General features: G+C 35.6%; 2 protein-coding genes and 2 pseudogenes across 2 annotated transcripts; 2 read left to right on the plus strand and 2 right to left on the minus strand.

Moving 5' to 3' along the window:
- The first annotated feature begins 340 nt into the window (after positions 1-340).
- LOC132610367 (thioredoxin-like protein Clot) lies at positions 341-3,364 on the plus strand. Its single transcript, XM_060324671.1, has 2 exons — positions 341-717; positions 2,853-3,364. Exons 1-2 carry the CDS (start codon positions 573-575, stop codon positions 3,104-3,106), a joined length of 399 nt encoding a protein of 132 aa, XP_060180654.1. The 5' UTR covers positions 341-572; the 3' UTR covers positions 3,107-3,364.
- Positions 3,365-11,779: 8,415 nt separating this feature from the next.
- Positions 11,780-12,439, plus strand: LOC132611159 (DNA-directed RNA polymerase subunit beta'-like). Its single transcript, XM_060325563.1, has one exon. The coding sequence runs from the start codon at positions 11,780-11,782 to the stop codon at positions 12,437-12,439; it is 660 nt and encodes a 219-aa protein (XP_060181546.1).
- Positions 12,440-19,015: 6,576 nt separating this feature from the next.
- LOC132611291 (acetyl-coenzyme A carboxylase carboxyl transferase subunit beta, chloroplastic-like) lies at positions 19,016-20,625 on the minus strand (annotated as a pseudogene).
- Positions 20,626-21,398: 773 nt separating this feature from the next.
- On the minus strand, positions 21,399-22,855 carry LOC132610896 (ribulose bisphosphate carboxylase large chain-like; annotated as a pseudogene).
- Between the last annotated feature and the right edge of the window lie 993 nt (positions 22,856-23,848).

Below are 23,848 nucleotides of genomic sequence, written 5' to 3' on the forward strand. Positions count from 1 at the left end.
GTTACTATCATTAGCAATAACATTTTAAAGTTTAATGTAATATTACTTACCCGAAACACAAAACAGATCTGCAATATCTGAAAGAAAAAAAAAAACTTTTTTAAAATTTTGATATCTGAATGAAAACTTGAGGGAAATTTTTTATAGTAAGAGAAAAATATGTTATAGAAAGATAACTTTGGTCCAGTGTTTTTATGTAGTATTTCCCGTCAAATGAGATACATGCCTACACTAAACTAGTTTTTAAAGAACACAAACATTTCTCCATACCGAACAGACCATTGTTGTGACATAACTTGAAGAACAAGAAGATAGAGTAGCGGCCAAATAGACTTTTGGGCTTTGAATGATACTAAGATAATGTTTTGGGGCTGATATAAAGTCATTTATTTTTGAAAAAAAAAAAAAGCCAAACGAAAAAAGAAGAAGAAACGTGACTTGGTATTTGGGGAGGGTATTGAAGTAATACATCAGGGTTGTAGGGGAATATATTATTTTTCTTTGTTTGTTGGGAATAAATTCGACCTAATCCTTAAAGCTATCAGAAGTGAAATCGAATAGTAGGAGTAAGGATGCCTTTGAAGGTGTTGGACGCCACCATAGCTACCTTTGATGGAGTTTTTGAAAAGTTCAGAGCAGATTCCCCTAACAACAAAGCAAATTTCATCCTCTTCCTGGCTGATATAGACCCTTCTACCAACCTTAGTTGGTGCCCTGGTAAACCCGCTTGCTTTCAATTCCCCTTTCCTCCTATACTAATTTTCTTCCCTTCTCTTTTGCTTGAAAATTGTATATATGGCGGTGGGTTATTTCTGCTGCACCCTCTCTAGTATATGTTCAATCAGAGTTTGTTGGTGCTAGTCTTGGTTCTTCAATTTTAATAGATGAACAACTGAAATTGGCTTTAAAAACTAGCTTTTAATCCAGGATCATAAATAAATAAATCTTTTTGTTTTAGTTGTGACATACATATACTAAACCTTTTAGTGTGGTTTGAGGTTAGGTTATTTCAAAACCAATTACTCTACAAGAATGACGAATGTCGATTTTCTGTTGTTTCAGCATCATCTTTTTCTTGAGAATGGTGGTGCCTCCATTTTTATACCTAGGAAATTTGACATTTTGCAATTGTATCGGTATTAAATTAATAAGGTATTTTTCTTTCTGCATCTGCTATCAATGTGATGGCAGATATTAGATTCAAGCTACACTTTTGTTCTGCAGTTTCCTGTTTTTAGTAGAAGAACTAATTGCCCGGATACATGACTTGATTCTTCTTATCTACATTTGGCTGCCTGTTTATTATCTAAGAAAGAGTCTTTAAGTTTTCTTGTTCAATTACAAAAATATGGCCCTATAGTTGATGTAACAATCTTATGATTTCATTGAATTCATTTCTAAAACTCTGGTCATATAGTTCATGTAATATTTTATTTTTTTGATGACATGGGAACCTGCAGCCGCTACTCGGGTGCGCACAGGGTAAACCTAGCTCCTGTGCAATAGCTCGCAAACCACACAAGAGAGATAACCCGCTCATGTAACATTCTTTTATTCCCCTTCCAATGGACCATTAACAATTTGAAGAGACTCAAACACTAGTGTATTTCAGTCAAAATGATAAAAAGTAAAGCAAGATCATTAAAAAATTTGACCTTGGTTAACGAAGTTTCAATGTCAGGGGACTGAGTGGAAGAATCAATTCCAGGGAATTAGTATCAGTAACAACAACAACAACAACAACCCAGTGAAATCCCACATCGTAGGGTCTGGGGAGGGTAGAGTGTACGCAGACCTGACTCCTACCAAGGTAGGACGGCTGTTTCCGAAAGACCCCCGGCTCAATAAAAGCATAAAAAGAAGTCAGATACGGTTAGATAAGGTTAAGAGATTCGGATAAGAGATTTAAAGCGATATGGAATTAGTATCAGTATCATTGTATTAACATCAAGTAGTGTGCAACCATATAAGTTTACCCCAGACTATCTTCGTAATTCTCCTCTAAAGCCTGAACCTACAATTGGTCTCTCCTCTAGATACACACTTTTACTTTCTTAGACCTTTATCTCATACTTTACTTATTTAATTGTCTTGAAAATTATTCTTTAAATGCCTACGACAGCAGGGGATTTGCCTTCTGGGTCGAGCTCGTCGCACCGGGCTTGCCTAGTGCGGATTACCTCTCTTGTGTGGTTTGCGAGCTATTGCACAGGAGCTGGGTTTACCCTGTGCGCACCCAAAGGGTAGCGGCTGCGGGTTCCCATGTCATAAAAAAAAAATATATTCTTTAAATCATTATTTCATTTTGAACATGTAGCGATTATTTAATTAAGTGAACGAGTAAACATTAGCACAAGCATGATTGTGCTATTACTCTATTGTGAGGCTTGAATCTTAGACCAGTTTATCTAACTGAATCTTAAACATGGAGTGCCCGCTTTTGCAAGTCGTTTTTAGGCCTTCTTAATGGAGATCTGAAGTTTAGGCCCTCTTAATGGAGATCTGAAGTTGTTCTTCTAGATTAGTCTAGCATAACACTTAACTAACTTTTTGCCAGAGTTGTAACCTTTTTTTGCTTACATTTTGTTTTGGCATCAAGTCAATTGTGTTGTCTTGGTGGGAAGGGTTTTGAGCAAATTGTTTCTAATGAGATTCAGATATTGTATTATGTTGGACCGGCGACCAGTTTTTCACTTTGACCAGAGTTCAGCCCTTTTCCTTTTTTTAATTGCATTACCGTGACTTTGCAATAACTGCAGGTCAATCAATGGGCGTATAGTATAGATAGCTCAATCTTTACGATTTGTGTTAGCTGGTGATTCTATATGACATTGTTTATCTGTTTGGTTTAGATTGTGTAAGAGCTGAACCAGTGATATACAAGAAACTGGAAGCATCATCAGAAGATATAGCACTGCTTAGGGCTTATGTTGGGGACAGACCTACCTGGAGGACTCCACAGCACCCATGGCGAGTAGATCGCAGGTTCAACCTCAAAGGGGTTCCGACCTTACTCCGGTGGGAAAATGATGCAGTCAAAGGTCGACTTGAAGACCATGAAGCACACCTTGGTCACAAAATTGCTTCCCTTCTCAATGGAAATTAAGTCTCCCTATTTCTTCATGCAATCAAAGGGGACGCTTATATCATGACTCTTAATAAAACATGTCGGCAGCATAGACCTGAATGACCTGATTTGGATTGATATATGGAATAAGTGTCTTTTAATAGGCCCTGAATATGATGATTTCAGTATTTTGCAGAGGATGGATTTTTATGAATTGTCCCTTTATTTTTCTGGTGTCATAATTAACTCCGATAATAACATTAATTTGTACAAGATTATTAGCACTGTTATTTCCTATATGCCAACTCTCCTCTGTCACGATAGGTTTTATAGCGTCTCAGTATCAACTTATTCCAAATTACAAAAAGGAAGAACATTATCGTTCCTTGTTTTAGTATTACAGATACCTGTAGCAATAATGAATTCATGATATCCCTACAGGACAATGATTTAGGCTTCAATAGGGCCAGATAAGTTCGTAAGAGAAAAGAAATTAATTTTCATTGCCGACCTGCATTTACTTGTTTTAGTATTACAGATACCTGCAGCAATAATGAATTCATGATATCCCTACAGGACAATGATTTAGGCTTCAATAGGGCCAGATAAGTTCATAAGAGAAAAGAAATTGATTTTCATTGCCGACCTGCATTTACTTGTTTTAGTATTACAGATACCTGCAGCAATAATGAATTCATGATATCCCTACAGGACAATGATTTAGGCTTCAATAGGGCCAGATAAGTTCATAAGAGAAAAGAAATTAATTTTCATTGCCGACCAGCATTTACTTCTTTGTCACTATCGCATTGGTTCTTTATGGGTGTTCAGTCTAGGGGTGTTCACAAAGCTGAAATGAAAAAGAAAGAAAGAAAGAAATTGGGCCATCTTTCCCTAGAGGTTTGGGCTCTAGAAGGGTTTGGGGTTGTTCATATTTTACAAGAGATGCTTATTTATAAATCGGATCATATTAGAGCTCGCCAGGAAGTACTTGGTACTACGATCATTGGGGGAACAATACCTAATCCCGAAGATGCTCTAGAATCTTTTCGATTGCTTGTTCGAGAACTATGATCTTTAGCTCTGGAACTGAATCATTTCCTTGTATCTGAGAAGAACTTCCAGATTAATAGGAAGGAAGCTTAATTGGAATGGATAATAATTTTTCTTCTATGATCGATTAATATAAACATCAACAGCTCCGAATTGGATCAGTTTCTCCTCAACAAGTAAGCGCTTAGGCCACTAAAATCCTGCCTAGTGGAGATATAGTTGAAGAGGTAACAAAACCCTATACTTTTCATTACAAAACTAATAAACCGGAAAAAGATGGATTATTTTGTGAAAGAATTTTTGATCCTATAAAAAGTTGAATTTGTGCTTGTGGAAATTATCGAGTAATCGGAGATGAAAAAGAATACCTGAAATTTTGTGAACAATGTGGAGACGAATTTGTTGATTCTCGGATACGAAGGTATCAAATGGGCTATATCAAACTCGCATGCCCAGTAACCCATGTGTGGTATTTAAAACGTCTTCCTAGTTATATTGTGAATCTTTTAGATAAACCTCTTAAAGAATTAGAAGGCCTAGTATATTGCGATGTGTGATTTGATCGAAATTTTGATTTTACAGACTCGAAAGGAGAAACTGTCATCCCAGTCAATCTAATTGGGATGCCCTGGACCTGACATGTCACTTGGAAAGAGTAACATGAAGCTTAGAATTAGGGTGTAGTTAATACTCCCAAATAAAAAGGGAATTGATCTATGGTCGATTTCGTAACAAATCAAATAAAGAGGAATTTCTATTTGTACCTCGTAAAAAAAGCTTTTTATTTTGTGGAATGAACCATTTCCTTTCTTTTCGTGGAAAGAAATTATGTTCAAGTAAGCAAATATGTCATGGTTCCAGGAGTCTATCTATCGCGTATAGACTTTAAGGGCGTGGTGGCCTAACCATTGAGGTGAAGTCGGGACCTAAAAGATCGAATGGAACAATATATAGACAAGTAAATCCCTTATGGGTTCCAAGGTATTCCTTTAATTATTAAGAGTTAAGGGATTTATCATTCAAAGGGAAGTAGACTACTCAAGAATTTTCTATTTTATTTGTTGGAATTAAATTTTAATAAAGAATTAATAGAAGACGGAATCATTGAAGTCTTGTTTCGTCTTCACTGGGAACTTGAGTAAGGAGTAGACCTTTTTATTTTGGGATTTTCTAGAGTTTGAAAACGAGAACTTTTTTTCTTATTTGGTGTACCTACTTAGCCAGATGAAAGGAAACTTTAACGTCTGATTTTGAAGGGGGGGAGATCCTATAGAATCCTATCCCAATTTTTTTTTTTGCTAGGCCCTGTTGACACCCAATTTTGTCCCGCCTCTCCTCCGAAATACCTATTTACGCTTCTAATATTTTTGGCAAATTAAAAAAAAAAATTATATTTTTACTATAATTATTAGCCTCTTATCAATATCGGCGTTTCATTATTCTATTATAGTTACTAGCTGTTATTATTATTATTAGTTCAAATACGAGCCCAAATCACCCCCCAATATTTTCGGATTAACCCAAAACAATTTTCATAGGCCACTACCCATTTTAATTCACCCCAACCCAATTTTCAGACCAGTCCACATTTTATTCCCAGCCCACATCTTCAAACCACCAGCCCATTATTTTAACCCAATACCAGCCCACTACCCGAATTTACCCGACCCGACCCGGAGGCCCAATTCTGTTCAAAACAAGGGGGTTCCCTTCCCATTCTTTCAGCCGCCCACCCCCCATCGCCTCTCTCTCTCCTCTCTCACGCTCCCTTCTCTCTCTTTCTCCTTCATCATCTTCCTCTCTCCCATGCCTCTGACGCCCCACTTCTCTCTGTCCCCCACGCCTCTGTCTCTCCCACTTCCCTCTGTCTCCCACGCTTCTCTCTCTCCCGCTCCTCCTTCACTCCTTCTTCAACACAAAGCGGAAAAAACTTATAAATAGTGGTTAGTTGAATCGAAAAGGAAAGGAGTTTTTGGACTGGCCTAAAATCCCCTACAAAATATCAGCTGTTTTAGCAGTAGCAATATCGCTGAATATCGACTCCGAAGATATTAAACATTTTATTCTCTTTTCGCTGTTTCGGATCCGAGAGGATACCAACTTCGGATTTGGTGGTGTTTCGAGGTAGATCGGAAACTCGAAGCCTCACTTCGCTGTACCCGAAGAAGGTAATCCCATGTCCCTTTTATTTCACGTGCATTCCTTGTATTTTAGTTTAAATTATCTGTCCCTATCTGTTGATATTAATTTTAGCATCAGTTAAGCATGTTATGTGTTAGCGTGATTAATCTATGGGGTTAAGCATATTCCAGTGTCAAGTTGGGTTTAATTTGTTTCAGAAGTACGTTTAGTAGTTCCATATAGTGAGACGTGTGTATACATTAGTCTTTGTTTAGTTTAATCTTGGTTAAATGTGCTTGATAGGTTAGTTTAATCTAGTATATTTTAGCTAAGCATGTTGTGTTAGTTTGGTTAAGCTGGATTTTCTTTTAGACTGATGTGGGATTTGAAGCATGCCTATATATCCGTTTGATTATTGGATTTTAAAGTCACTCATGACCCCCTATCTGGATACAGCATGATTATTTCCTCTACGATGTGTTGTTTGAATTCAATACTGCCTTCATAGTGTTCTATTGACGATAAGTATAACCCGTAAGCCTGTGAGATTAAAATGAGTTTGCTAAGACTACAATGACATTTATTTTCTGTGAGAGTGACCAAGACTGTTGTATGTTCCCCGTGGTTCTGTTTCAGAAGTATGAAGCCCATGATATGAATTCAGTTCGATTTGGTTTAGCTCTAAAGTCTCAGAGTGTGTTGGAAAGACTCAAGAGATTTTAAAATATAGCCTGTAGAATTTTTGAATTCATCTGGTATTCTAGGAAAGTATAATATTGTTTGAGATGGGAATGCTAAATCTGCTAACAAGAGGAAGGTCCTGCCTGCTGATTTGAATGCAGAAAACTCTATTTAATATCAGTTTAAGTATGCTTCTATTGCGAAAGATCAGTCTCTTTGCTCCTTTAACCCACATGCAGTTTTCTGTGGGTAAAGTCTACTTAGGATTACTATGTGAGCATTGTATGAATCATATGAGTATATATCTTTAAGGTATATTCTAATAAGGGATGAAGCTGCTGCATCTGATCAAAATTTAGAGTGAAAATGTCAAATATGCATGTTCACTTGACTATCTATTTGAACCATATTAAGATATCTGAGTAATCCTTTCTGGCTATACGTATAACTGTGCTTTGTGCTTGCTTTGGGATGTTTGTTTTGGTTTAGAATATATGAGGTGCTCGCGAATTTCCTTCCCTTCTTTCTGCATTTTTTTTCTGCTTGTATGGGTTTGTCCCCTCCCTACCTGATTTTTCTGTGGTATGGTATACTTCAAAGTATACATGGTATATAAACCTTAATATATATCCGTGTATACAAGGGTCGTATATTAGTGTATACCTTTCAGGTATACCAGGCATACTGAATATTTTGTGCTATTGCATTTGTCTATGCAGTTTATATATGACCTATCGACCTGTTTTGAATTTGTACATGTTTAACCTTATTCATCGATTAGATACTAATCCTTTTCTTTCATTTTCATGCATGACCATCATATACGAATTCGAGGGACTCGTTCTTCTTCCACATTCGGTGTTGGGCTAAAAGCCCAATGAAACCTTTTCCGTGTCCAGCCCATCCGCAGCAGTGTATAAAAATCTCTGCTGGGCCAAGGCCCATAACAGCAGTAACAGTCCACAGCAACAACATATAAAATTTATTGGGCCAAAGCCCAATAGCGTGAATAGTTCACAGCAGTTGGGCCTGGAAAATGGGCCAGATCCATTTAGTTTTTTTTCTTTTCTCTCTTCCTTATTATTATTGTTGTGCATTTTTATTTGCTTTGTATGACTAATATCTTATCTTGTTTTATTTTCTTAACTTAGATGAATTTTAGTAAATTAGTGGGTTTAGCTTTAGTATAATGGGTAGTAAATTTAAGAGAGATATTAACATTAGTTCCATAAGTTTCATTCCCTTTTTTATGTTAAAATTATTTATAGTATTTATTATTTGGAATGATTGATTTGCAAAATGGCATGACTATATATTTTAAGTAAAAGGGAATCATATTTTTATCCTAAACATTTCAAAACGTCACTAATATGCAAGTATAAACTCAAGTATATTTTAGAAATAACTCTTCAAGTTTGAATCAATCACGCATATTTTAGCTAAACACAGTTAATAAGAATTAGCAAAAACGAAAAAAAAAAAACTCACTTCCTCTTGAATCCTATTCATAAGCCTAGATTTTTCTACATTGCTATATTCATGTATATGGGCAAATTGTCATATTTCCTACAAGTCTTATCTTGAATAGCATTTACTATATTTTCATATAAGGTCTTAACAACATTTTAAGCTTTATTTAAATAGCATTTAAAATCCTCTTTTATGTAAACTATCTTTTATAAGTTTTATTTCTAAATAGCATTTTATTTAAAGCCTTAGCAATATTTATAAGTTTTATTTAAAATAGCATTCAAAGTCCTCTTTTATACAAATTCTCACCTTAATTAATTAACCTAAGTTTGGCCGGATAACCGTAGTTAACGGATTCTAAAGGATGCCTAATGTCACGACCCAGCTAGGGGCCGTGACGGGTACCCGGGGCTAGCCACCGAGCACCACTCGTTCTAATACTCATCTTACTCATTTAATGCCCTTTTACCAATTTTATACACGAATTGTAGGAAAATCATATTTTATATAGAAACATAAATACTTATATGCATTTGCCTCTCGGCCATCAAAATAATATATACATAATAATAACATCTTGTGAGACCATCTGACCCACACTGCGTATCTACGAGCCTCTACTGACATACTAAACATATAGACGGAACAAGACTCCCTTGTGTCCAAAATATGCATATATACCAAAGAAGAATCATAAGCACCTCCGGACAATGGAGTGCTCTCAATCAGCTGACAGCTACTAAGGGTCTGGACCAAGCTCACCTCCCTGCCTACCTGTGGGCATGAACACATCGTCCAAAGAAAACGGACGTCAGTACGAACATTGTACTGAGTATGAGAGGCATAAATAATAAAGAAAGACAGTGATAATATAATGTGATCATCAATATGAAACATCTGAATCTGAATGACAATCATAAAAGAAGTAATGCATGTTGTCTTACTCATACTCATCATAATTTCATATATGTATAATATGCAAGCTGCCCATCCATATCGGAACGGTGTGATAATCAATAACATTAGCCCGCGTCCAGGCCTCCCGCATCCGGGGTACCATCTCATGCCGCCCACTAGTGGTGTCTGCCCATGCCAAAAAGTCATGGTGTATCCGTATAGCTGCCCGCCTTGGCGGTGACTGCCCGGCCAACTAGGCGCGGTGTAATATGATCATGACATGCTCATCAAAAATACTTGTAATAATATGCTTATCACAATATGCTTATCATAGTACATGCATAAGACTCAAGATCAACTATACTCTGTCGGGGTGGCGTAAAGTCGTGATCCCCCGATTTCATTATGGAGCAATTATTGACATTCTGCCTCACCTTGAAGGAATTAGTACATAAGGTGAGTGTAAGAAATAAATAGCATCATTATCAATATGGCATCATCATATCATATCTCTTATCTCTTATCTTATATAGACATTTATGGGCTTAGGCTTCTAGCTTTCCGGAAAATAGGAACTCATGAAGAGGAAAAGAACTTATGCTATAGGATTCATGCCATTAGAAAGAAAGGACTAGCCTCACATACCTTTGTCGTTTAGCTATGTTATCGTTCACTTGCTCTCCCCCAATGTCACGTCGTTACCTTCACGGGAGAATTTGTATTAACATTAGTTAATCGACTATAAGAACGCGTCGTAAATTCTAGAGAAAATTGGGCAGCATTTCCCCTGTAAACTTAACAATCCTCGAAATTCCAACTTAGCCAAACGTCAATCAAAATACCAACAACAACAATACCAACAATTTCATATCAAACTAGACTTAAATCCATTCTTAAATTACTCCCAAAACAGCCCAATATACATTCGGATGCCAATGCTTGTATACACTTCTTTATTTCCGTATATTCATAATATAACAACAACAACTACAGCCAATCCTCCGATATTCCAGCCCTCAAAACAATCTATAACGACCATAAAACAGTCCCCAAAATATCATCGCAAAACAACCACAAATATTATACCAAACAGCCCCAAAATATAGTCACAAAATAACCACGAAAATTACATAAAACAGCTCCAAAATATTGTCATAAAGCAGCCACGAAAATTACATAAAACAACCCCAAGTATCGGCACAAAACAGCCCGGTATACGCTTTGTATACAATATCTTTATACACTTTATTCTTTCAAATTCAAGAACAACATCAACAACAATATCAACAACCTCATATAACAATATAATCACCTAGAAATCTCTCAAAGTTCCAATAAAAAAAACAACCCTCAAGGCAATCATATCAACCAACTAATCTATGACTTCATAACATAATTCCCTTCACTTTAAACTAGGGAATTCTCCCATGAATAACTTAATTAACAAGAATAGAGTATATTACATACCTTATTGCCCAGAATACTCAACTAAAATCCTAGCTCCAAGCTTCAATAATCAGCCACACATCAAGCACCAAATACTATAATCCTTTCTTAACTAGTTTCCAATTCCTAAGATGAAATCTTGGTTTGATTTGGAGGACTTCAACTTGAAAAATTTAGAGAGATTTTAGGAGGGTTTGGGAGGGTTTAGAGAGAGTTTAGGGTGAGAGAGAGAGGTAAAAATGAAGAAAAAAAATCAGATTTTTCGATTTTTACTTTCCATATTTTTACTGTTCACCGAGTACTGTTCATCCGCGTCTACTGTTCCCGTGTTACTGTTCATCCGCGTCTACTATTCGCCGAGTTACTGTTCATCCGCAGAATTATTTCATGGACTCAATTTTTTTTTTTCCTGAGGTGTAACACCTAACCCCTTCCCTTTAGGATAATATAGAACCCTTATCTAGAATCACACTGATTAAGCAGACTATTAACGGAGGTTTAGTTAGCTTTGCCTTAGTTAATAATTAGGTGCCCTAATTCACCTTAAAATCAATTAGGTGGCGACTCCTAAAAGTAAATAAATAGGAATATCCAATATGTTGTACTCCTAATTTAACCCGGTTAAAATGGGGTATAACAGGCCCATAACTAAAAAACCCACTTTCTTATGATTACGAGGTTTGTTCGAATATGAAATCCAATCTTGGAAATACAGCATCCCGCTTTTATTTACTACCCGGGGTTCCGATACATTTCGCAATCGAGAAATTTCTACTGGCGCAGGTGCTATCCAAGAACAATTAGCCGATCTAGATTTACAAATTATTATAGAGAATTCATTGGTAGAATGGGGAAGAAGGGCACACAGGGAATGAATGGGAAGATCAAAAAGTTGGAGGAAGAAAGGACTTTTTGGTTAGACGCGTGGAATTGGCTAAACATTTTATTCGAACAAATATAGAGCCAGAATGGATGGTTTTCTGTCTATTACCAGTTCTTCCTCCTGAGTTGAGGCCGATTATTCAGATAGATGGAGGTAAACTAATGAGCTCAAATATTAATGAACTCTATAGAAGAGTTATCTATCGAAACAATACCCTTATCGAATTATTAACAACAAGTAGATCTACACTAGGAGAATTAGTAATGTGTCAGGAAAAATTAGTACAAGAAGTCGTGGATACACTTCTTGATAATGGAATCGGGGGACAACCAATGAGGGACGGTCATAATAAAGTTTACAAGTCATTTTCTGATGTAATTGAAGGCAAAGAGGGAAGATTTCGTGAGACTCTGCTTGGCAAACGAGTCGATTATTCAGGATGTTCTGTCATTGTCGTGGGTCCTTCACTTTCATTACATCGATGTGGATTGCCTCGTGAAATAGCAATAGAACTTTTCCAGACATTTGTAATTCGTGGTCTAATTAGACAACATCTTTCTTCGAACATAGGAGTTGCTAAGAGTAAAATTCGAGAAAAAGAGTCGATTGTATGGGAAATCCTTCAAGAAGTTATGCAGGGACATCCTGTATTGCTGAATAGAGCACCCACTCTGCATAGATTAGGCATACAGGAATTCCAACCCATTTTAGTGGAGGGGCGCGCTATTTGTTTACATCCATTAGTTTGCAAGGGATTCAATGCCGATTTTGATGGAGATCAAATGGCTATTATGTACCTTTATCCTTGGAGGCTCATGTAGAGGCCCGTTTACTTATGTTTTCTCATATGAATCTTTTGTCTCCGGCTATTAGGGATCCCATTTCCGTACTAAAGCAAGATATTCTTATTGGACTCTATGTATTAACGAGCAGAAATCATCTAGGTATTTGTGTAAATAGGTATAATCCACGTAATCGCAGAAACTATCAAAATCAAAAAAGAAGTGACAATAGTTATTATAAGTATACAAAAGAACCCTTTTTTTTTTAATTCCTATGATGCAATTGGGGCTTATCGGCAGAAGCGACTCAATTTAGATAGTCCTTTGTGGCTCCGGTGGCGACTAGATCAACGCGTTATTGCTTCAAGAGAAACTCCCATCGAAGTTCACTATGAATCTTTAGGTACTTTTTATGAGATTTATGGACACTATCTAATAGTAAGAAGTCTAAAAAAAAATCCTTTTTATATACATTCAAACCACTATTGGTCATATTGCTCTTTATCGAGAAATTGAAGAAGCTATATAGGGGTTTTCTCGGGCCTATTCATATGGTACCTAACATAATTCTATGATACCCGTGGGACTTCGGGGTTCTCTGGTTCAGCTAGGTCCATAGTTTCGAAATTTATACGCGAATCAAGATCGATAAAAGGAAGTTTTAAAATCACCGACTCAAACCCATTGTCGAATCTTACTCAGCGGAATATGGAGGTACTTATGCCAGAACGGGCCAATCTGGTCTTTCACAATAAAGCGATAGACGGAACTGCCATGAAACGATTTATTAGTAGATTAATAGAGCACTTCGGAATGGCATATACATCACATATCCTGGATCAAGTAAAAACTCTGGGGTTCCAACAAGCTACTGCTACATCCATTTCATTAGGAATTGATGATCTTTTAACAATACCTTCTAAGGGATGGCTAGTTCAAGATGCTGAACAACAAAGTTTGATTTTGGAAAAACACAATCATTATGGGAATGTACACGCGGTAGAAAAGTTACGTCAATCCATTGAAATATGGTATGCTACAAGTGAATATTTGCGACAAGAAATGAATCCTAATTTTAGGATGACTCACCCTTTTATTCCAGTTCATATATTGTCTTTCTCAGGAGCTAGAGGAAATGCATCTCAGGTACATCAATTAGTAGGTATGAGAGGATTAATGTCGGATGCTCAAGGACAAATGATTGCGCGAAGGACTCTCTTTAACATAATACATCATTTCTTGCTACGGAGCCCGTAAAGGAGTCGTGGATACTGCTGTACGAACATCAGACGCTGGATATCTCACTCGTAGACTTGTTAAAATAGTTCAACACATTGTTGTACGTCGAACGGATTGTGGCACCGCCCGAGGTATTTCTGTGAGTCCTCGGAATGGGATGATACTGGAAAGGATTTTTAGCCAAACATTAATTGGTCGTGTAGTAGCAGATGATATATACATGGGTCTGCGATGTATTGCCACCCAAAATCAAGACATTGGCATTGGACTTGTAAATTGATTCATAACTTTTCGGGCACAACTAATTTCTATTCGAACTCCCTTTACTTGTAGGAGTATATCTTGGATTTGTCGATTATGTTATGGCTGGAGTCCTACTCATGGCGACCTGGTTGAATTGGGGGAAGCTGTAGGTATTATTGCAGGTCAATCGATTGGAGAACCGGGTACTCAATTAACATTAAGAACTTTTCACACCGGAGGAGTATTAACAGGGGTTACTGCAGAACATGTGCGAGCCCTATCTAATGAAAAAATAAAATTCAATGAGGATTTGGTTCATCCGACACGTACATGTCATTGGCATCCCGCCTTTCTATGTTCTATAGACTTGTATATAAGTATTGAGAGTGAAGATATTCTACATAATGTGAATATTCCACCCAAAAGTTTGCTTTTAGTTCAAAACGATCAATATGTAGAGTCAGAACAAGTAATTGCTGAGATTCGTGCAGGAATATCCACTTTGAATTTTAAAGAAGGTTCGAAAACATATTTATTCTGATTCAGACGGAGAAATGCATTGGAGTACCGATGTCTATCATGCACCCGAATTTACATATGGTAATGTTCATATATGACCAAAAACAAGTCATTTATGGATATTATTAGGAGGGTCGTGCAGGTCCAGTCTAGTCTACCTTTCGATCCACAAGGATTAGGATCAAATGAATGCGCATTCTCTTTCTGGAAAGCGAAGATATACTTCTAACCTCTCAGTAACCAATGATCAGGCGAGGCAGAAATTATGTAGTTCGAGTTTTTCTGGTAAAAACGACGATAGGATTCCTGATTATTCAGACCTTAATCGAATCATATGTATTAGCCAGTATAATCTCGTATATTCACCTATTCTCCACGAGAATTCTAATTTATTGTCAAAAAGGCCAGGAAATAAATTCATCATTCCACTACACTCGATTCAAGAACTCGAGAATGAACTAATGCCTTGTTCAGGTATCTCGATTGAAATCCCCGTAAATGGTATTTTCCGTCGAAATAGTATTCTTGCTTATTTTGATGATCCTCGATACAGAAGAAAGAGTTTGGGCTTTATTAAATATGGGACTATAGAAACGCATTCAGTCATCAAAAAAGAGGATTTGATTGAGCATCGAGGAGTCTAGGAATTTAGGCCAAGATACCAAATGAAAGTAGATCGATTTTTTTTCATTCTTGAAGAGGTACATCTTGCCCGGATCTTCTTCCATAATAGTACGGAACAATAGTATCGTTGGGGTAGATACACAAATCACCTTAAATCTAAGAAGCCGAGTCGGTGGGTTGGTCCGGGTGGAGAGAAAAAAAAACGAATTGAACTTAAAATCTTTTCTGGAAATATCCATTTTCCTGGCGAGACAGATAAGATATCCGGACATACCGGCATTTTGATACCACCAGGTACAGGAAAAAAAATTCCAAGGAATCCAAAAAAGTGAAAAATTGGATCTATGTCCAACGGATTACACCTAGTAAGAAAAGGTTTTTTTTTTGTTTTAGTTCGACCTGTCGTCACATATGTAACTCAATTGGAATAGCTAAATGGCAATTGGCACATACAATATATATGCCCAGTGCTTCTCGTGGATTTTCATACCCTGTTGTGCAAAAACGGGATATGCACTTTAAATGGATGTCCGAGTTAAGATATATATCATGAGTGATACGGAAATAAATCGAGTAATCTGTTTCTTTAGCCAAGAAAAAGCATTTCTAGTTTGCATGGTCCAATCATTGATTGTGAAAATTTCTACAATAAATTGGGTAGGTCGCTAGTATAGTTCCCTAGCCACGATTCTACTATTTGCTGGAATAATCTAGGAATAATATAGGATGAATTTTTCCGATGGTAAGAAATAGAAAGAGTAAATGCGATTTTCAATTCTTTGCTTATGTACAACTACAAAGTACCAAGCATTCTAATTGGATTAGATTAATATCAATGGATCCCTTATCAGTCATTCATTGAATGATAAATAACTACAAGTGACGTAGACAAACGATTTAAATAACAGAAAATCCAATATTTAAAAATTGTATCGAGAATGACTGGAAAGGTAGAAACAAGACCAGATTTAATTTGATCATTATGAATAAATCCAAAATCTTTACAGATAGAGTCAATCATTAATTCCCAACGGTGGGGTGAATGGAATCTGATACATAAATCAGTTAATAAAAGAATAGAAAAAGCTTTTACTGTGTCACTTAAGTTATATAGGAATTCCTGAGCCCAAGAGTTAAGAATAACAAGTTTTTCATTACCCAAAAATGAATACCCGCTTAGAATAATAAAACAGATGATATTTGTCGAGAAGTGCAAAATCGTATTGATACGATTCTCATTTTGTATCTTGATTAGTTGGATCGTTTCTTTATGGATTCCTATCCCAAACTCTTCAAGATGTGTTTCCAAGTATTCCTTGATCATTTCGTCCAAGAAGAGGAGTTCCTCTAATTCTATGAATTTTTCTAGAAGACACTTTTCTTAAATATTATTCAAAAAAAAAAATGGATTGCCCAGTATTCCACCAATTAGTAACCATAGATTCCAGACATTTATTAGCTGAGAAAGAAATCCACCAGGGTAAAAATACTATAGATTCAAGATAGAAAAGAGGAGTGCATGCTTTCTTTTTTGCCATTTTTTCATTTGTGAATTGTTAATCAACCCATTCGTACACTCTATGCGATCGAATATTTCTTACACACATGAGTTTTATACAAGATATCGAACTTATGAATCTATTTTCTTTTTTATTTTGTGGTTAGTCTTTGAATCTAGAAAGAATACAGAAATAGGCTAAGAATTCACTTCGAATGAAGAAATTCAGAATATTGTTTCCTGATATCTCAATAGGTCAAATTCGAAATCAAGTGTCTCATTTCGATGAATGGTCGATAGAACCACTTTAAGTAATGAATATTATTCAGATTTTGAGACGAAAGAACTCCTTTGCTATCAAAATATCCAATATTTCAAAAAACATTCACTGATTACCTATAGTCATGAATAGAATAATTGAGGGAAAGATATTACGATGATTAAAAAAGAATGACTGGCAAAAGATAAATTGGCTAGTTCTCATTATTAAATTAAGAAATCCAATTGTTGGTCATTAAAGAATACAAAAGAAAGAATTTAAAATTTACAAGATACGATCTATCTGGATCTAAAGTGTCAATTCCAACAAATATTGAACTAAAAATAATAATTCTTGATTTCGAAATGGTTTGCCATCTGAGACGAATCTATTATTTCGATTTGTTATTTGTTATTGAATTGCGTGGGTTTGCATACGCATAAAGACCATAAAAAGAGTTTCGTTTTATGGTTCTTTCATATACGTTTTCTTTAATTGAATGAACGTTCTCTCAAAATACTTCAATTGGTACACGCAAGAAATAGGCTAATTCAGCAGCCTTTTGTTCAATTTCTCGTGGAGTCAAATTCTCATCAGTACAGGTCAAGGGAATGGACCCCTGGCCTCGGATGTCCATATAAAGAACACAACGAGCATAAATACCCTCTTTAACTTCTATTCTAACGGACTGAATATCTTTTATAAGGAATCGGAGGAATATGCGACGACTTTTTCCCGGAAATCCCCAACGAAAAATACAGACTATTCCTTTCTTCTATCGAATCGATCATAACCACTACCTACATTCCAGGAAATTATGCACCACAAATAAGAGCTAATAAAGAGACCCGCAATTTCGTAGAAAGACATCACGATTCCTCGTGGAAAAAAAATGATTTGCTGAGGCGGAAAAAAAGATATCAAATTTCTACCAAGATAACTGGAAGTTCCAACTAATAAGAAGACTAATGAACCTAAAAAAAGGATAAAGGCCCAGCAGACATTACTTATTTTTCGAGACCCCGTTATAACTTCTATCCATATGTGTTCTGACCGCCAAGTCATACTTTACCCGATTACATTTTATTGGAATTGAGATAATACCCCAGAGAAATTTGACTTTACTTGTTTGTTTCCGAAGTAACTCTCATCAACTAGCACTAGTTTGAGGTGAACTAGCACTAGTTTGATGTCAACTACTATGAGTAATTCATCAAATTGGTTAAATCTAAAATAATAACATACTCTTTATTTAATACGATCCCACTATACATATCGATATACATAGAGATTCACCGACTACATTTCAGCCATCCAGGATCCTAATCTATTTGAAAATTGTTAGAATTGATATATCCATATATCATGTTTCTCCAGGCATAAGAGTTTTTTCCTTTATGTTCGGTGGAAATCACATGTTATACTATGTTTCAATAAATAGATATCTGTGTTATGATACAAGTTCACGTTTTCAAAAAAAAAAAATGGATGAGATTGGGTCCCAGTGGATCAAAACAATCTTGTTTTTTTGAACATGAAGAAATAAAGAAGCCATTGCAATTGCCAGAAAGACTAGGCCTACTAACGCCACAAAAATAGATGGAAGGTTCAAATTTGTCATAGAAGGGGTACCTTGATTTACTATTTGTATCTGTTATTATGTTATTATATAAATAAAGATATCTTGTAATAATTATAATTAAATTAAGAATTTGAATTCTAATTACATAATATTTATTATTAATTGAATTTGAAGAATTTAAAATTCTTAGTATAGATCTAAGTATCTATATATCTAAATCTAACTGAGTACTTATAATAAGTGCAAAGAATGTAGAACTGTAGAACTAAATAAATGGACTTATTCATCTCCTACATGAGAAAGATATGTATGATAATAAACTTTATTACTTTTGTTCTTGTCTTATAATTTTCGAAAAATAGATAAAGAGTTTTTTACAGATTATCGAAAGATTCGTTCGAATCCGATCCAACATGAATTTTTAGCTAAAATGGTTTTCCGGGAGATAGAGAAAGATACAAAACTCTATTATCTATATTTAAATTTTAAATTATATACCTAAGACAAGAAGAAATTCGTTTTATTTTCCTAATTCACGAAAGGAAGAACTCACTCTTGTTGATAAAGGCTTCTTGATTCGTAATCAGGAATATAGATCGAAAAAAAGAGTTATCCTCAACTTTCGTTTCGATTCTTTCTACAATTAGATCTTATATCACCAAAGACAATGTCGTTATTATGTTATTTACTTTGATTCCACTAAACTAACTACTTTTTTGCTACAAACACAAATAAAATAATTGAACTTAGTGCTCTACTTGATTTTGCTTTCCTTTTGATTCAAAGGAAAAAAGGCGTGGAGCTTAAATAACTCACTTAGAATGCTTTTTATAAGATTATGTGGTACAATTAGGTCGAATAAACTCATCTGGAATAAGTATTCAGCTGCTTGTGAACCTTCGGGTACTGTTTTATTCAATGTTTGTTCAATTACTCTTTTACCTGCAAATGCCTCATTGGGTTCGGCAATAATGATATCCCCAACATACCAAAACTACTATCACTCCACTTGTTTTCGGAGAAGTAAGGATTGATACATAAAATAACTTTTTATTTAATTGATAATCATATAAAGCAGACGATATTTTAGCCATTTGCATCAAGCTAAAACTTCCTTCCTGCATGCCCCCCCCCCCCCCCAGAAGCACACACTATAATAAGAGGTAAAATTTGATTTGCAGTGTGTTCAATCACACGGGCGATTTTCTCTCCGACTACGGATCCCATACTACCCCCCATAAACTGAAAATCCATAACCCCAATTGCTACAGGAATGCCGTTTAGTACTTTAGTTGGCCTATGCCTGTTTGAACAGCCTCGGTTAAGCTTGTCTTTCTTTGATAAGAATCAATATGATCTTTATAAGGCTCCTCCTCCAAATGAAATTCAATGGGATCCAGAGAGACCATGTCTTCATTCATAGGATCCGAAGTACCCGGATCAATCAAAAGTTCAATTCTATCTGAACTGCTCATTTTCAAATGATATCCATATTGTTCACAAATATTCATTTTTTATTTCAAAAATTTCTTATAATTTAATCCATAACAATTTTCGCATTGAACCTACAAATGCTTGTATTGTTTAGTTACCTTGAGATCATTAGAACTTTCTATTATAGTCAAATCACTGCCCTTCGTACGAGTTCGTCTATGGGAACCCTCGTTTTCACTATTATTTCGACTTTCACTACCACAAATGTAACTGTCACCGTAATTCTCACCACCACTTATAATGGAAGTATATATACAGATTTGAGCCTGAAGATAATTATCAATGCAACTATTAATATGATTATTCCAACTACATTGAGTATCATACATGTAAGAATTATAGTAGGGATCTTCGCCCCTAAATCCATTATTTAGATAACTTGAGTTTCGATAACTATAAAAAGAACTTTCTAGTTCACTCAGAAAAGAATGATCGTTGTCAGTCTCAAAAATCTGATTTTCAATATCAAAATAGATGGAATAACTGTCTCCATTCCTATCACTAACTAAAAAAGTATCATCAGAGATGAAATTCCGAATGTCTTTAACACCGAATAAATAATCAACATTACTGCAACTATGAATGTTTTTCACTTTTCGAATTGGATCTTCACTGGTATATTCAATAGGACCAAGACTGCCCATTGATTAATTTAGCCCACACTTGCGTTTGAACTCCTTCTTAAACAACATCGAATTAAACCACCATCTTTCCATAGAGTTTTCTTGGCCCTTATTTGCATGAAAATACAATAGATGGATAGTCATTCGCCATAAAATTAATTATTTGAATATCTTATTGCCTATCAGACTAAGCATAGAAATTCAATCACTAGGATTATTAACTAATAAGGATTGTGTGTATTGAAAAAAAGTTATGAATCTGGGGGAACACTTCACTATATATTAATATGTTGGAACCCCCTTTTATGGTTAAAAATAATATAATAATATAATTTTTGATAAAGGGCGGCTTCTCCTATGTCATATCAAATTCGCATCGAAAAAAAGAGATTTGTCCTCTCCTATAAATAAATTAAAATTTTTTTTTTTGTAAAATCTCGTCTAATACTAATATCTAATCACTAACTAATCTAACAATCTAAAATCTAATTCTAATAATAAGTAATAAATTAAGGTTCTATTTCAACACGGAACAAAGGGGACATTATAGAGGATGGGTAGAAAGAGTTGTGATACTTGGCTTGATTAAGGGAAACTACAAACTACGGGATAGAAAAGAATATACCAATCCTAAGGATCCGTAGGATTAATTGTGGATCCAAGACAACAATGGAAAGATTTGAGTCTTAGATTTTGATTTAGTTTTCTATATTTTGTATTTCAAATCTTGTATATCTAGGTAAATATATACTTAGTCAAAATATATGCAATAGAATCTTTGTTGTATTCGACTCAATCCTTTTAGTAAAAGATTGGGCCGAGTTTAGTTGCAATTCAATTAAAAAACGAAGGATAATTACTTGAGTTCTTTCTCCTTTTCCTTCTTTATTTGTTGCTAATTTATCTGCTAATGTCTACTATTTTGACTTATCCAAAACATCTACTGCTGCAAAATTAAATGCGATCTCTTTCCATACCTCACAAGCAGCAGCTAGTTTCGGGCTCCATTTGCAAGCCTCGCGAATAATCTCATTACTTTCCTGAGCAAGATCACATCCTTCATTACGAGCTTTTACACATGCTTCTAGAGCTACTCGGTTAGCTACGACACCTGGCGCATTCTCCAAGGATGTCCTAAAGTTCCTCCACCGAACTGCAGTACAAATTATCCCCAAAGATCTTGGTCAGAGCAGGCATATGCCAAACGTGAATACCTCCTGAAGCCATGGGTAGAACACCTAGTAAAGAGACCCAATTTTGAGTGAAATAAACACCGCGACTTCGATCTTATTCAACAAAATCATCACACAGTAAATCAACAAAGCCCAGAGTTATGTCTCTTTCACCTTCAAGTTTACCTACTACAGTACCAGAGTGAATATGATCTCCACCATACATACGTAACGCTTTTGCTAATACCCCGAAGTGGATACCATGATTCTTCTCTCTATCAATAACCGCATGCATTGCACGGTGGAATGAAGAAGTAGACCATTATCTCGGAAATAATGAGCCAAGATAGTATTTGCGGTGAATCCCCTCGTTAAGTAGTCATGCATTACAATCGGAACACCCAATTCTGTAGCAAATACAACACTTTTGATCATTTTTTTGCATGTACCTGCAGTAGCATTCAAGTAATGCCCTTTGATTTCACCTGTTTCAGCTTGTGCTTTAGAAATTACTTCGGCACAAAATAAGAAACGATCTCTCCAACGCATAATTGGTTGTGAGTTCACGCTCTCGTCATCTTTGGTAAAATCAAGTCCATCGCAGAGACATTCATAAACAGCTCTACTGTAGTTTTTAGTGGATAACCCCAATTTAGGTTTAATAGTACATCCCAACAGGGGACGACCATACTTGTTCAATTTATCTCTTTCACTTGGATCCCATGAGGCGGACCTTGGAAAGTTTTAACATAAGCAGAAGGGATTCGCAGATCTTCCAAACGTAGAAACCGCAGGGTTTTGAACCCAAATACATTACCTACAATGGAAGTAAATATATTGGTAACAGAACCTTCTTCAAAAAGGTCTAAAGGGTAAGCTACATAAGCAATATACTGATCTTTTTCTCCAACAACACGCTCGATGCGGTAGCATCACCCTTTGTAACGATAAAGGATGGTAAGTCCATCGGTCCATACAGTTGTCCATGTACCTGTAGAAGATTCCGCAGCTACCACGGCCCCTGCTTCTTCAGGTGGAACTCTAGGTTGAGGAGTTACTCGAAATGCTGCCAATATATCAGTATCCTTGGTTTGGTACTCAAGAGTATAATAAGTCAATTTGTACTCTTTAACACTAGCTTTGAATCCAACACTTGCTTTAGTCTCTATTTGTGGTGACATAAATCCCTCCCTACAACTCATAAATTAAGAATTCTCACAACAACAAGGTCTACTCGACATGAATTACTAATATTATCAACTAATCAGAATGGTTGATTATTAGACTATGGTATTTGATTTTCCAAATACATCATTATTGTATACCCATTCATATATATAGCACAACCCAATTTTGATTTTTTACCTTCTTTTTTTTAAAAAAGGAAATACCTAACTAACCTAAATAATAAGAACTTCCCTCTTGACAGTGGTATATGTTGTATATGTAAATCCTAGATATGAAAATATATGGAATTCCTCTATGAATCTATGAAAGGTATAAAAAAGAAAGAAAAACGCAAAGAAAAGAATAGGCTAGGCATAAATCGATATGTTGAAATTGACATAAAAAAGAAATAAGAAGAGGAGCCAATTAGATACAAATAATGAATCGTAGTAGAAATAGAAAATAAAGTTCAGGTTCGAATTCCATAGAATAGATAATACGGATGGGATTGGCTATAATGATAGACAAATGAAAGACTTTCTCAAGATTCTGATAACGAATTTACAGTCCGTTCCCATTAACCGCTCGGGCATCGACCCAGGAAGAATCAATTTTAGACTTATTGGTAATCCATGATCAACTTCCTTTCGTAGTACCCTACCCCCCGGGAATTCGAATCCCCGCTGCCTCCTTGAAAGAGAGATGTCCTAAACCACTAGACGATGGGGGCCTGCTTGACCAACGACCATCATACTATGATCCTAGTATGATCAGTTTTTTGAAATTGTCAATATAATCGAAATAATCGAATGATTCTATCTGAGGGATCTTTCCCCCTTTCAGAATTACATAGAGTTCTTTTTAATTCGTCATTGATGAATTATTCATTAGAACTGCCATTAGAAATCTAGTAGTAGTATTTTTTTATTTTGGAATTATTTCAATTGAATTTATTTCGATTATTTTAGTTTAGATTATTTAGTATTTCGAATTTTATTTAGAATTTGCTTTTTTTATTTAGAAATTTG

This window comes from Lycium barbarum, chromosome 9, assembly GCF_019175385.1.
Source record: "Lycium barbarum isolate Lr01 chromosome 9, ASM1917538v2, whole genome shotgun sequence".
NCBI lineage: Eukaryota > Viridiplantae > Streptophyta > Magnoliopsida > Solanales > Solanaceae > Lycium > Lycium barbarum.

Excerpts from the sequence above, each read along its gene's own strand:
- LOC132610367 (XM_060324671.1), top strand. The coding sequence starts at position 573 with ATGCCTTTGAAGGTGTTGGACGCCACCATAGCTACCTTTGATGGAGTT. Across the intron at positions 718-2,852 it reads CAACCTTAGTTGGTGCCCTG|ATTGTGTAAGAGCTGAACCA; the intron begins GTAAACCCGCTT and ends TGTTTGGTTTAG.
- LOC132611159 (XM_060325563.1), top strand. The coding sequence starts at position 11,780 with ATGAGCTCAAATATTAATGAACTCTATAGAAGAGTTATCTATCGAAAC.